Raw genomic sequence first — 12,350 nt, 5'->3', positions numbered from 1 at the left:
GACTGAGGCTTTGTTTTCTCCCACAATTTGCCAGCATTTTCCTTGCGTTTCCCGAATGACATGCTCATATCGGTAAGTGGCAGTGAAACAGTAATGGGATCTGACGTGGTTTTAGGCACAAGAGGTTATATCGCGGTTAGCTCTCCGCTCCTTCTGCTGGGTGAGTACAGTTCCCTCCCAGTGATAATTTGGGGTAGCTCAGGACTCTCGTATAGAGCTGTTTCTAAAATTGAGCGATGTTCTTAGCAGTTCTCTAATTCAAGCTTTTCACCGGCTTCTCCTTCTTCCAGTGATTACGCTTTGTAACTCAGCCATTCTAATCTTCACGGGGGTAGTCTGTGGGGTAAAGTTCAGTAATGACCCTTCCCCAGATGAGCAGGTAGATGCACTCCGAACTAATGACTTCTTTTTTTTCCTCTTCTTGTCAGGAGTTTTTTTGAGCTTCAGTTATGTTATTTATTCGGGACGACGTCTATAAAGAATATGCAAACATGATGCTGAATATTGTCGTTCTGTCTATGATCCTTTGCATATCGTTGTCCTTCTGGATAATATCAATTACTGCAAGTACATATTACGGTAAGGTGATGGTTTTCTAGCTTTGTTATTTGCGCATTAACATCCCCCCCCCCCCTTTTTTTTTTTTTTTTAAAGGGGTATTCCAGTTGTATTGGGTTAGATTGGTGGGGGTCCCACCGAAATGAACAGAGTGTGCAGGCAGCCACTCCCTTCATTTCTATGGGAGTTCCAGAAATGGCTCAGCTATCTCCAGCACCCCAATAGGAATAATGGAGGGGCTGTTAATATTGAAATATTGTTGACCTATCCTTGGGATGTAATATCAATATCGTCAGCGATCTGATTCTCGGCACCTTTACTGATCAGGGAGCCACAGCAAGAGCTGCAGCCTTTACCTGTGACAATTGGTAGCGTGGCCGCTGTGCAGCTCAGTCCCTTTAAAAGTGAACGGTATTGAGTTGCAGTACAATGAACGGCACTGCCCTTGGTTTGCTACATTCGTCAGAGCCCCACAGCCACTTTAGACAGCTGATCGGTAGTGGTGCTGGGAGACAGACTGATCTGATCATGACAGCCTATCCTGAGCGTAGCTCATCAGTATGTAATTCCCAGAAAGCCACTTTTCCACTCCCTGCTATTCATTAGGGAATCCTTTTTAATATGGCAGTGCATTAATAGATGTCTATAAGGCACATTTTACTTTGGGTGCCACAGACCTGCCTGTGGTTTATCCTCACTGAGTGGAGCTAAACAGCAAACTGACGTCCGGACGCCAGAATTCTGGAGGCATAATCGCCATGTGAGTGGGCTCCTACCTGCCACCACTATTGCCAAATTACTAAACTTGCAAAGCATGTTAATGTATACTGTAGATGCTAATGAGACCATTCCTGGCTGTAGTAGTTGGTTTATACAAAAAAAATTCTAGATTTTTCAAACCAGCACCTGAATCTGAATACTTAATGTTTGTATATCTGGGAATTTATATTGATGCCCTGTCCTTTTTTGTGGGCGTCTGACATCGCTGATCAGCTGTTAGAAGAGGTCGGCACTCTATGAGCGCCACAGCCTCTTCCTACGCAGTGTGATATCACCTAATATCGTTCACGTGGCCTAGTTGCAGCTCAGGGGCTAATCTGCCATACCAAGCACTGCCACTATACAATGTACGGCGCTGTGCTTGGAAAGCTGCTGGGGATCCAGCGGTGTTCAGCAGAGCTCTGGTGAGAGCGCAGGCTCCCCGAAACAGCTGATTGGCGGGTGAGCTGGGACTCAGACTCCTGCTGATGTGATGATGACCTGAGAATAGGTCATCATTATCATTTCCTGGATAACCCCTTTAAATGTGGAGGTAACATATAGAGATCTGTGTGTGTGTAGTTATGTTTACTGGCTGCGTGGATGTGCCTATGGAGGGTTGAGGAACTGCAGGCCTTCAGTTCTAGGTCCAAATGTTACATAAACGTGAGAAATGAAAAGTCACAACAGTCAAGCAGTAGTAACAGAAATACTTATATATACATCTATTTCTCCTACAGGCACTCTGCGGCCCATATCTCCGTGGAGATGGCTGTTTTCTGTAGTCATTCCTATGATTATTGTTTCCCATGGCTTAAAAAGAAAGAGCTTAGATAGCAGTGGAGCTCTAGGAGGTATGTATTTGGCATGTTTCATTTTCCAGATGTGTCCCTTCTTGTCTGTTTTGTTCAAGTTATTGTTTAGGCTACTTTCACACTGGCGTTTTGGCTTTCTGTTTGTGAGATCCGTCATGGGCTCTCGGAAGCGTTCCAAAATGGATCAGTTTTGCCCTAATGAAATTCTGAATGGAGAAGGATCCGCTCAGACTGCATCAGTTTGCCTCCGATCAGTCACCATTCTGCTCTGGAGGCTGACACCAAAACGCTGCCTGTCTGACGATGCGGAGCCAAACTAATATGTCCTGGCACACAATGTAAGTCAATGGGGACGGATCAGTTTTCTCTAGCACAATAGAAAACGGATCCGTCCTCCATTGACTTTCAATGGTGTTCAAGACGGATCCGTCTTGGCTATAGAAGACTTAATACAAACAGATTTGTTCATGACGGATGCATGCGGTTGTATTATTGTAACGGAAACGTTTTTTCAGATCCATGACTGATTCGCTAAAAACGCTAATGTGAAAGTAGTCTTACTTTGAACTCTGTGCTTTATGGTTTTTAAATTACTTCTAAGAATTGGATTCTTTTAGAGAGTTCAGACATGACAGGTTACTTTACCCTGCAGATTTTGCCAGAGATACATAGCAAATCCATGGCAAAATCTACATGGTACATGTGAATCTATTTTTCAATATCACCCCATGCCATATGAAGTGTAAAATCCGAGGTGAAACTGCAACATGATGAGCATGCTGTGGATTTGAAAATGCAGAATCTACACGGCTATTCTGCTGCATCTGGATCCAGCTTTATAGTTTTCCCTCATGAGTATTGATTGTTTGCTCTGACATTAGGGTGCATTCACACGACTGTATCCGTTTTGTGGTCTGCAAAATATGGATACTTTCCATGTGCATCCTGCAATTTTCATGAGCCTCATTTTAAAAAAATGCCTATTGTCCACAAAACCAACACGAATAGGACATGTTATATAATTTGCAGCTTGGCCACACAGATGCGGCCAGAACACTGTTCACATCCGTGAGCTGTCCGCATTTTTTCCGGGTCCCCGTGGAAATGAATTGAATTGCTTGCAAAATATGCAAATTGGATGCAGACCAAAAATACAGTCGTTTGAATGCACCCTTATTGTAATGAGTAGCAGTATATTAGTCTCATTTGAGCTTCACACGTTGTCAGCTTTGCCAGTTTTTCTGATGTTATATATTGTATTGCATATTATATAATATTCTGTTTGTATAGTTTTATTTTTTATGGTTGACACACATAGCATAGGTAGAGGTCTCATTATATAATCTAACCATATACTATTTAATTCATCATGGATTATATGCTGCTCCAGATGACCAGTTACGTCCCTCCAGCAATTTGTTTTGCCAGCTTCTCCCTTTCATGGATGATTGGCAGGACCAGGCTTTTGTACCTACCTCTTGCCTGAAATCTTGCACCAGCACCATTTGGTAAAACATTAGCGCATATGCAGTAGAGACCTTTGCCGCAGGGCCCAAGTATTATGTTGCAGTATTGCACATGCACCAAAGTGCTGCTGCAAAATATCTGGGTCAGGCAATAAAGGAAGATTCAGAAACCTGGCCCTGTGAATCATCCTTGCAAGGGAGAAGATGGCATGGCAACTGGTGGAGCAAGGGTGCACTAAGGGGCTTGGACCTGTCCTTAGTGCACTTAACTGGTCATTTGCATATCACATTTTTTTTTTACTTGGCAATGGAGCAACTGAGAACAGTCAAATGTATTGTTATGTTATGCTTACCAAGTCCTACCAGGTCTTGTGCTTGGTTTCATACTGAATTTCTTGCTGACAGATGCCCTTTACAAATAATGTACGTCAGATGTGACCATGCTGCCACCCAGGGTTATTGCTGGTCAGTGGTAATAATCATATGTCTCCTATGTCATTATGGGAGACATGCCCCAAGTGGTCGTTGCGTGACCACAATAAATCGGCCCACTTTTTTTCCCTCTAATGGAAGGAGTTTGAGCTGCATGGAAGGAGGAGTTGTAGGGGTTCAGGTGGCATTGATGGGAGTAGGCAGACCCGCCCATTTATCGTCATTACGTTGGGCAGTAGCAGTGAAAGGAGCAGAGCAGCCTTCTATATAGTCCTGATATTACAGCTAAAACAAGTCTTTACCCAGAAAACCCCTTTAAAGCCTTTTCACATGGGTCAATAAACAGCTGGATGAGCGTTCATAAGAGCGCTCATTCCTGATCGTCGACCCGTGCAAACAGAGCAGTGATCTGCCAACAAACAAGTGCTTTACTGCAGACCTAAAAGTTGTGGTCGTGGACAGCACATATTGAATGGAGACTATTTATGGATCATCCCCCATAGCATTTGTATTGGCCCCTTTCAACAAGTGCCGATCAACTTTTTATATTGTAGAATCATACTTGTTCCTGGCTGAGGGTGGCTTGTGTAAAAGGACTCTTAGGCCCCTTTCACACGAGCGAGTTTTCCACGCGGGTGCAATGCCTGACATGAACGCATCGCACCAGCACAGAATCCCGACCCATTCATTTCAATGGGTCTGTGTACATGAGCGTTTTTTTTCAGACATCAGTTCTGCATTTTGTAAAAAATGCAGCAGGTTCTATATTGTGCATTTTCACGCAGCCCTGGCCCCATAGAAGTGAATGGGGCTTTAGTGAAAAACGCATTGCATCCGCAAGCAAGTGCGGAAGCAAAGCGTTTTTCACTGATGGTTGCTAAGAGATGTTGTTTGTAAACCTTCAGTTTTTTTATCACACGCGTGAAAAACGCATCAATGCACATTTCACCCGCGCGGAAAATACTAAACAACTGGACGCAATCGCAGACAAAACTAACTGAACTTGCTTGCAAAATGGTTCGAGTTTCCCTGAACGCATCCGGACCTAATCCGCCACGCTCGTGTGAAAGAGGCCTAACAGTCTGCTTTGGCAAAGTAATTGGGTCTCTGATGACATCAAATCCAGATGTGATTAAAGTAGTAGACAGGCTGTAGTCAATTATATAGTGGATCATGTATATGGAGACGACAGCTTGGGCCCTGTCAGAATTGGTGTCAGATTAGTCGACATGTTTATCGCAGCATGCAGCTATACCTAAAATGAATGTTTAAAGGGAACCTGTCACCTGGATTTTGTGTATAGAGCTGAGGACATGGGTTGCTAGATGGTCGCTAGCACATCCGCAATACCCAGTCCCCATAGCTCTGTGTGCTTTTATTGTGTAAAAAACCTGATGTGATACATATGCAAATTACCTGAGAAGTCCTGTCCCTGACTCATCTCACATACAGGACTCATCTCGGGGTTTTTTGCATATGTATTACATCTTCCTTTTTTTTTTCCCAATAAAAGCACACAGAGCTATGGGGACTTGGTATTGCGGATGTGCTAACGGCTATCAAGCAACCTATGTCCTCAGCTCTATACACAAAATCCTGGTGACCGCTTCCCTTTAAGTATCTGCATATGGTTAGACTCTGCAATGTTTCCCAACCAGCGTGCCTCCAGCTGTTGCAAAACTACAACTACCAGCATGCTTGCACAGCCAAAGGCTGTCCGGGCATGCTGGGAGTTGTAGTTTTGTAATAGCTGGAGGCACGTTGGTTGGGAAACACTGGGTTAGAGAATGAGAAACATGCGGCTCTTTGTAATAGAGGGGGAGCGGTAAATACATTGCTCAATTCATTACACAACATATCTGAAATGCACATATGGATGAGGTCCGAGTCTCCCTTCTGTGCATGTAGTAGTACATGCTCACATAGTTGTCCCTGTCTTTTCCGGTAGACCCTGTGCTCCAGTAAATCACATTGGTTTCATACTTATACATTTCCAGTCAGTTCTGAAGCTCCTGTCCTACTTTGTGCTCACTCCTCTTCTTGCTTTTTCCAGGGCTGCTGGTCGGTTTTCTTCTGACAGTCGCTAACTACAGTTTTTTCTCAGCTCTTCTTATGTTCTTTTTTACATCCTCAAAACTCACAAAATGGAAGGGAGAGCTTAAGAAGAAGTTTGACTCTGAGTACAAAGAAGGTAATGTTTAGGTATAATGCATACCGATTCTCCAAAGCAGAGTCTAATCTGAGCAGCGGGGCAGGCAGGAAATGTCCGGCCCTATCAATCTTGGGGCAGGTGGGTGCTTCTTTATTAACGGGGACAGCCCCTCACAGGTGAAGAAGCTCTGTTCATGAGAGAATCAATTGCTTAGAATTGGAGGGGGGGTGGAGGAGTCCCCTGTCCCAGAAAACACATGTAAAGTCTTGCCAATAAAGGTAGGTTGACCACATTCCATTTTATCAGTCCTGGATAAGGTTTGAGTGAAGAGTTAGAGGAATTCATGGGTATTGGCGGAGGAGATTGTTTACCGGATGCACTGCAGTGCTTGTTGAGAAGTGCATGCATGGGGGATCAAATTCTCAGATGAAGTCAAGTAAAAAGCACTACATGGTCTCTACTTCACAAAAAATGTCAGTGGCAGCAAATCAACTTTGACTGCTTTTCAGTAGAGCCAGAAACAAATAATCCAGTACTCAGTGGGTTGCGCTGGGAAAACAGAATAATTTCAACAAAGGTTGCATAAATCAATAGTACAAGTAAATATAAAAAACCTTGTAATATGCACTACTCAAAAAGTTAGAGATATTTGGTTTTCGGGTGAAATTTATGGAAAACTTAAAAAGTTCACTGTACAGTGATATTATATCATGAAAGAAGGGCATTTAAGTAGAAGCATGCAATGGTGATTTCCTCATCTCAAACAACAATGGTGGGTATACCCCACAAAAAATGTCAATGTTTCAAAAACTTGTCATGTAGCCTTAAGCATCAATTCAAGTTTGACAACAGCGTTTCATGCTGTTCACAAGTCGACTTATTGTCTGCTGAGGCATGGCATCCTGCACTTCTTGAAGGGCGGCCCTTAGGTCATTGAGGTTCTGGGGTACAGAGTTATGAGTCACGAGTCAGGGCAGCTCAGCTGATCCCATAGGTTTTCAATGGGATTCAGGTCTGGAGAAAGTGCAGGCCACTCCATTTGAGGTACCCCAGTCTCCAGCAGCCGTTCCCTAATGATGCAACCTCGATGAGCTGGCGCATTGTCCTCCATGAAGATGAAATTAGTCCTGTGGTGTTCATGCAGAGACACAATGACTGGATTAATGATGTTATTCAAGTAGTATAGGCTTGTCACTGTGCTATTCACAAAGTGTAGGGCAGTTCTGTATTAACTAGACACACCTGTCCACATTTTAACACCACCACCATCAAAGGCTCGTCTAGTGACAATAGTGGCTGATGCATAGCGCTCTCCTTGATGTCTCCAACAGCATCGGCGGACGTCATTTCTCCTCAGTGTGATTCGACTTTCATCAGTGAACAGCACTGAGGACCACTAGTCCCTCGTCCAGCGTAGATGCTCCCTGGCCCATGTAAGACGATGATGCCTGTGCCTGGTCGTGTTGTCAGGTACTCTTGCAGGTCGTTTAGCACGCAGACCACGTAGATGTAAATGATTTTGAATGGTCTGATGTGACACTTGGGTGCCTCTCACCTCCCTTAACTGTGCCTGGAGTTGTGTGGCATTCATCATCTGGTTCCACTGGGCATTGTTCATAATAAAGCGGTCATTAGTGTGGGATGTGGCCAAAGGACGTATCTCTGTTGCAACCTGCTGATGACACTCTGTGACACTCTAAGCTCAGTAGCACTTTCCTCTGAGAACATCCTGCTTGAAGCCTCACAATGGCGAGGTACTGTTGATCAATTGTTAGGTGTTGTCTTGGTCTCATGATGTCAAAATGTGAACAGCATGATGAGGAGGACTGTTTACATACCAATTCTAATTAAACCAGGAAAGTTATTGGGTGATTCTCGGATCAAACACCTGTTGTTAATTTTGCCATTAAGCTCCTTGTTAGAGAACAGCAAGTTGTGCAATAAGTACTGAAACTTTGAACAGCTGGACATGCGCATTCAAAAGTTTAGAGACGGTCACATTAAAGGGGTTCTCTGGGAATTAAGAAAATAAAAATACTTTATTACCTTATTATAAATATATTCTCAAATACCTTTCATTAGTTATAATGGCTCGTTTTGTCTGGAGAGCAATCATCGGGAAACAAAATGTCCACTATCCCATTAGTTCACACAAAACCTGTCCTGATCACATATGAGGGCAAGTTACTTTACACCACTGAGGTAAAGTGTTGCCTCGTCCTCCTCTCTACTTGTCAGGGATTATGATCCTGAATACAGATGAGAAGAACTTTAGCTGAATCTCTGGGGAATTTAGTTCATGAGGAGACATGAAGTACAAAGAGGACGGACAAAACAGGCTGTGGTAATGGTGACTGCATACAAGAGCTGCTGCTCATTAGCCACACCTATGGCTCATTGTGGTAAAGTGACTTGTCCTCCTGTGTGATTAGGACAGGTTTTGTGTGTACTGTTAGGACGGCGGCCATTTTATTTCTCCCAATGATTGCTCCTCAGACAAAACAAGCCATTCTAAATAATGAAAGGTATTTGTTAATATATTTATTATAAAATATTTAAGTATTTTCATTTTTTTAATTCCTGGAGAACCCCTTAAGTTCACCTGCAAAGGTTAGAAAGCATTTTAGGTTCATCCTGATATTTCACCCACAAGCCAAATATCCCTAACTTTTTGTGAGCAGTGTATCTTATCAGAGAGAAATGTCTCTATATTCCTCCCTCCTAGCATTCTCTGCTGAATCAGTCTTGAGAGATGAGATGGACCACAGTTTATTGAAGGATCAGATTACAAGCTTCCATAGAGGATTATGGAGAGGACAAGTGTAAGACAGAGAGAGTTATAGTGAGAGAGACACAGACATATGCTGCCCATAGAAGACTATCGAGAGGGGATGGGTGAGGAGGAGCACGCTGCTAGAGGGAGGGGGGGGGGAGCATTCTCTGATAAAGATATTCCTATATTCACCTCTACTATTGTTTTATGCAATGTTTGTTGAAAATAGTAATCACTTGTCAACAGGAGTGTGGACACAGAAAATGCAAAGTCTGCGTGTAGAAATATCTTTATAAGTGACAAGGGAGGTTAGGACAAAATGGATAACATTTGGAACTTGCTAGAGGATTATATAATTCTGGGGAAAAGAGCAACATGATCTAAACCTTTAAATATGTTTCCCAGGACCTCCCATTTTAGTGACTGGGAGTTAAGCTGCAGTAACTGTCCCGGTCACTAAATGTTATACGGCGTTGTCTACTTCTGGCTATGTACACTGTGTTAGTTCTGATGACTGTGGCTCCTGCTAGCAGCTGATCATGGGGGTGGCGGATATCAGACTCTCCACCAATTTGATATTTATGACATCTCCTGAGGATATCCAAGATCTATACAAGTATCTCCTGAGGATATGTCATTAGTGTTTTCAATAAAAAAAAATAAAAGGTTTTTGGAGACCCAGGACCCCTGCCGATCAGCTGTTTGAGAAGGCACCAGTGCTCCTGTGAGCGCCGTTGCCTTCTCCCTGCTCCCCAAAGAAGGTTGCGGCACTACTGTGAGCGCTGGTGCCTTCTCAAACAGCTGTTCAGTGTGTCCAGAGGATAGGTCATCAGTATTTACGTCTCAGAAAATCCCTTTAAACACAGGAGTTAAAGGGATTCTGTCACCAGGTTTGACCCCTGTCAGCTAAAAATATGCTGATGTTCAGGGCGTCTTCACTATTCCTAATGTGGGCTTATAAATATCATCTGTAGGCTTATTTAGCTAAAAAACAGCTATTACTAACCTCTCAGTCAAACAAATAAGGTGCCCAAGGGGATGTTAATGGATGCAAGGTGCCGGCCGCACCCGCCGCCGTTTGTGCCCTGCGCTGCCTTTCCAGACCTCTGTGCCGCCTCCTAATCCTCTGCCGCCTCTCGTTCTCCCTTCCTCCCCCCTCTGTAAGATCTCGCGCATACAGGGGTTGAGAGAAGTGCCGGCGCATGCGCACTTCGCTGTATGAATCCAAATGGAAAAGTCTGCACGGGCGCATCAGGCAGAGCCCTGTGCGCAAGCACGAGATGTTACAGCAGAAGGAGGGGGAGAGTGAGAGGCGGCGCAGAGGTCAAGAAAGGCGGCGCTGGGCACGAACGGCGGCGGGTGCGGCCGGCACCTTGCATCCATTGACATCCCCTTATTTTTTTGACTGACAGGTTAGTAATAGCTGTTTTTTTTAGCAAAATGAGCCTTACAGATGACATTTAGAAGCCCAGATTAGGAATCGTGAAGACACCCTGAACATCAGCATATTTTTATCTGATAGGGGTCTAACTTGGTGACAGAATCCCTTTAAGGGGCACAATCTGAAATTAGTTCAGGTGGGTAGGCTGATCAGAAGTAATGTCATAAAATATTTTTTACTGAAAGAGTAGTAAATGCTTGGACCAAGTTTCTGTGGTTGTTGTCCCATGATCTGTGAGGTGATTATATCCATGATTGGTATTGGTATTTTTTTCAGGTGGACAGAGAAACTGGGTACAGGTGTTCTGTAATGGGGGTGTACCTGCAGAGTTGGCTTTGCTGTACATGGTGGAAAATGGTCCTGGAGAGATACCGATAGACTTTTCCAAGGAATACACTGCCTCATGGATGTGTCTGTCACTTCTTGGGGCCCTTGCCTGCTCGGCTGGGGATACTTGGGCTTCAGAGATTGCTCCCGTCCTCAGCAAAAGCTCTCCTCGATTGATAACCACTTGGGAGAAGGTTCCTGTGGGTAAGATTTAATTTGTTGGGTATATGTATATAATCTGTATGAAATGCTTAAAGGGAACCTGTCACCTCTACTATGCTGCCCCCACTGAGGGCAGCAGAGTATAGTGACAGACCCCCTTAATTCTGCAGGCTGTCAATTCTGGGCCAGTATTCAGTATTTTTACAGTACTGACAGGGCGACCCTCGCAACCCCGTCCTTCCCCCACCTCATGGCCGTGGCTGTCCAGTTTTTTTTTTTCATGTTACACATAGGAAAGAAACCTGTCAGTCATGGGCGGGTCCACAAGTCTCATCAGATTCATATCTTTCGCAGTGTTTGCGATCTGCAAGGTTTGCCCTGTGAGTACTGTAAAAGTACTGAATACTAGCCCAGAATTGAAATCGCCGGTCTGTCACTATATTCTGCTCAGTGAGGGCTGTGTAGTAGAGGTGACAGGTTCTCTTTTGGTTGAAAGCAAATACCTGTCCTTCACTGACCTTTTTAAGTTAATAGATTTTTATTTTCACAGAGCTGCGACTTTATTAGTCACAGAGAGAAATTCACTATGAACAGATATCAAGGCACCAGATTTCTCCTGAAAAGTAGAGATCACACTGAAAAAAAGCCCACACACAGCTCCGTGCATATAAAAAAAAGTTATGGGGATCTGAATATGGTGATGCAAAGAAAAATTAGTTTTTCCCAAAGTTTCCCCTCCCCCCCAGTATTAAAACACAAGAAAAACGATACATCTGTGGTATCATTGTAATGACTCAGAGAATAAAAGTTTTGCCACGTAGGAAACACTGTAAAAGCTAAACCCATAAAACTGGTAGAATTATTATTTTTTTTTCCCCTGCTTCTCACTACATAATATGCAATTGTAAATGGGGCCATTAGAAAGTACAACTTGTCCTCCTCCATCTATGTGAAAGGAAAATTAAAAAAGTTATGGCTTTGGTAAGGCTGGGAGTAAAATAAATTATAAATAAATAAATAATCACACGGTCTTGAAGGGATTTAATTAATCACAAGTACCATATAAATCTAGTGCTTTGAATTATGCTGGAGGAAGGATAGTGCCCCCACCAAACTGAACAGTTAAATAGACTCCACTGAGAACTGGGTGACTTTGAGGAAGTGAAAGTGGTAAAAAAAAAAGTGTGTGAACTTCTCTGAAAGAACACTTTATTCTTATTTTTTTTACAACGAGCTGTGAACGGGGAGACGTCTGTAGATTTTGTACAGTCAACATACTTTGCATTACTCAGTAGTACAAGTTAATAGAAGAAGGTTTGCAAAATATTTTAGAAAAAAATTCCTTTCTACGCTGCTCCCTCTGCCTCCTGAATCAATCATTCACTCTCAATTCACAGCTAAAATCCATCTTGAGAGACAAAATGGATTATCAGGTTACATGCTGCCCATAGAAGTATATGGAGAG

General features: G+C 43.4%; 1 protein-coding gene across 2 annotated transcripts in view; it reads left to right on the top strand.

Annotated features, from left to right (window-relative positions):
* Window positions 1-12,350, top strand: part of TMEM19 (transmembrane protein 19) — a 45,883-nt gene that overhangs the window by 27,258 nt on the left and 6,275 nt on the right. For both annotated transcript variants that reach the window (XM_044280440.1, XM_044280439.1), the window contains exons 2-5: window positions 429-579; window positions 2,058-2,171; window positions 6,084-6,221; window positions 10,673-10,927. In XM_044280440.1, the coding sequence (XP_044136375.1) occupies window positions 450-579; window positions 2,058-2,171; window positions 6,084-6,221; window positions 10,673-10,927 (637 nt within the window). In that variant the 5' untranslated portion in view covers window positions 429-449. The remainder of the gene's footprint in view (window positions 1-428; window positions 580-2,057; window positions 2,172-6,083; window positions 6,222-10,672; window positions 10,928-12,350) is intronic.

Source organism: Bufo gargarizans, chromosome 2, assembly GCF_014858855.1.
Source record: "Bufo gargarizans isolate SCDJY-AF-19 chromosome 2, ASM1485885v1, whole genome shotgun sequence".
Classification (NCBI taxonomy): Eukaryota; Metazoa; Chordata; class Amphibia; order Anura; family Bufonidae; genus Bufo; species Bufo gargarizans.
This window is presented reverse-complemented; position numbering and strand designations above follow the sequence as displayed.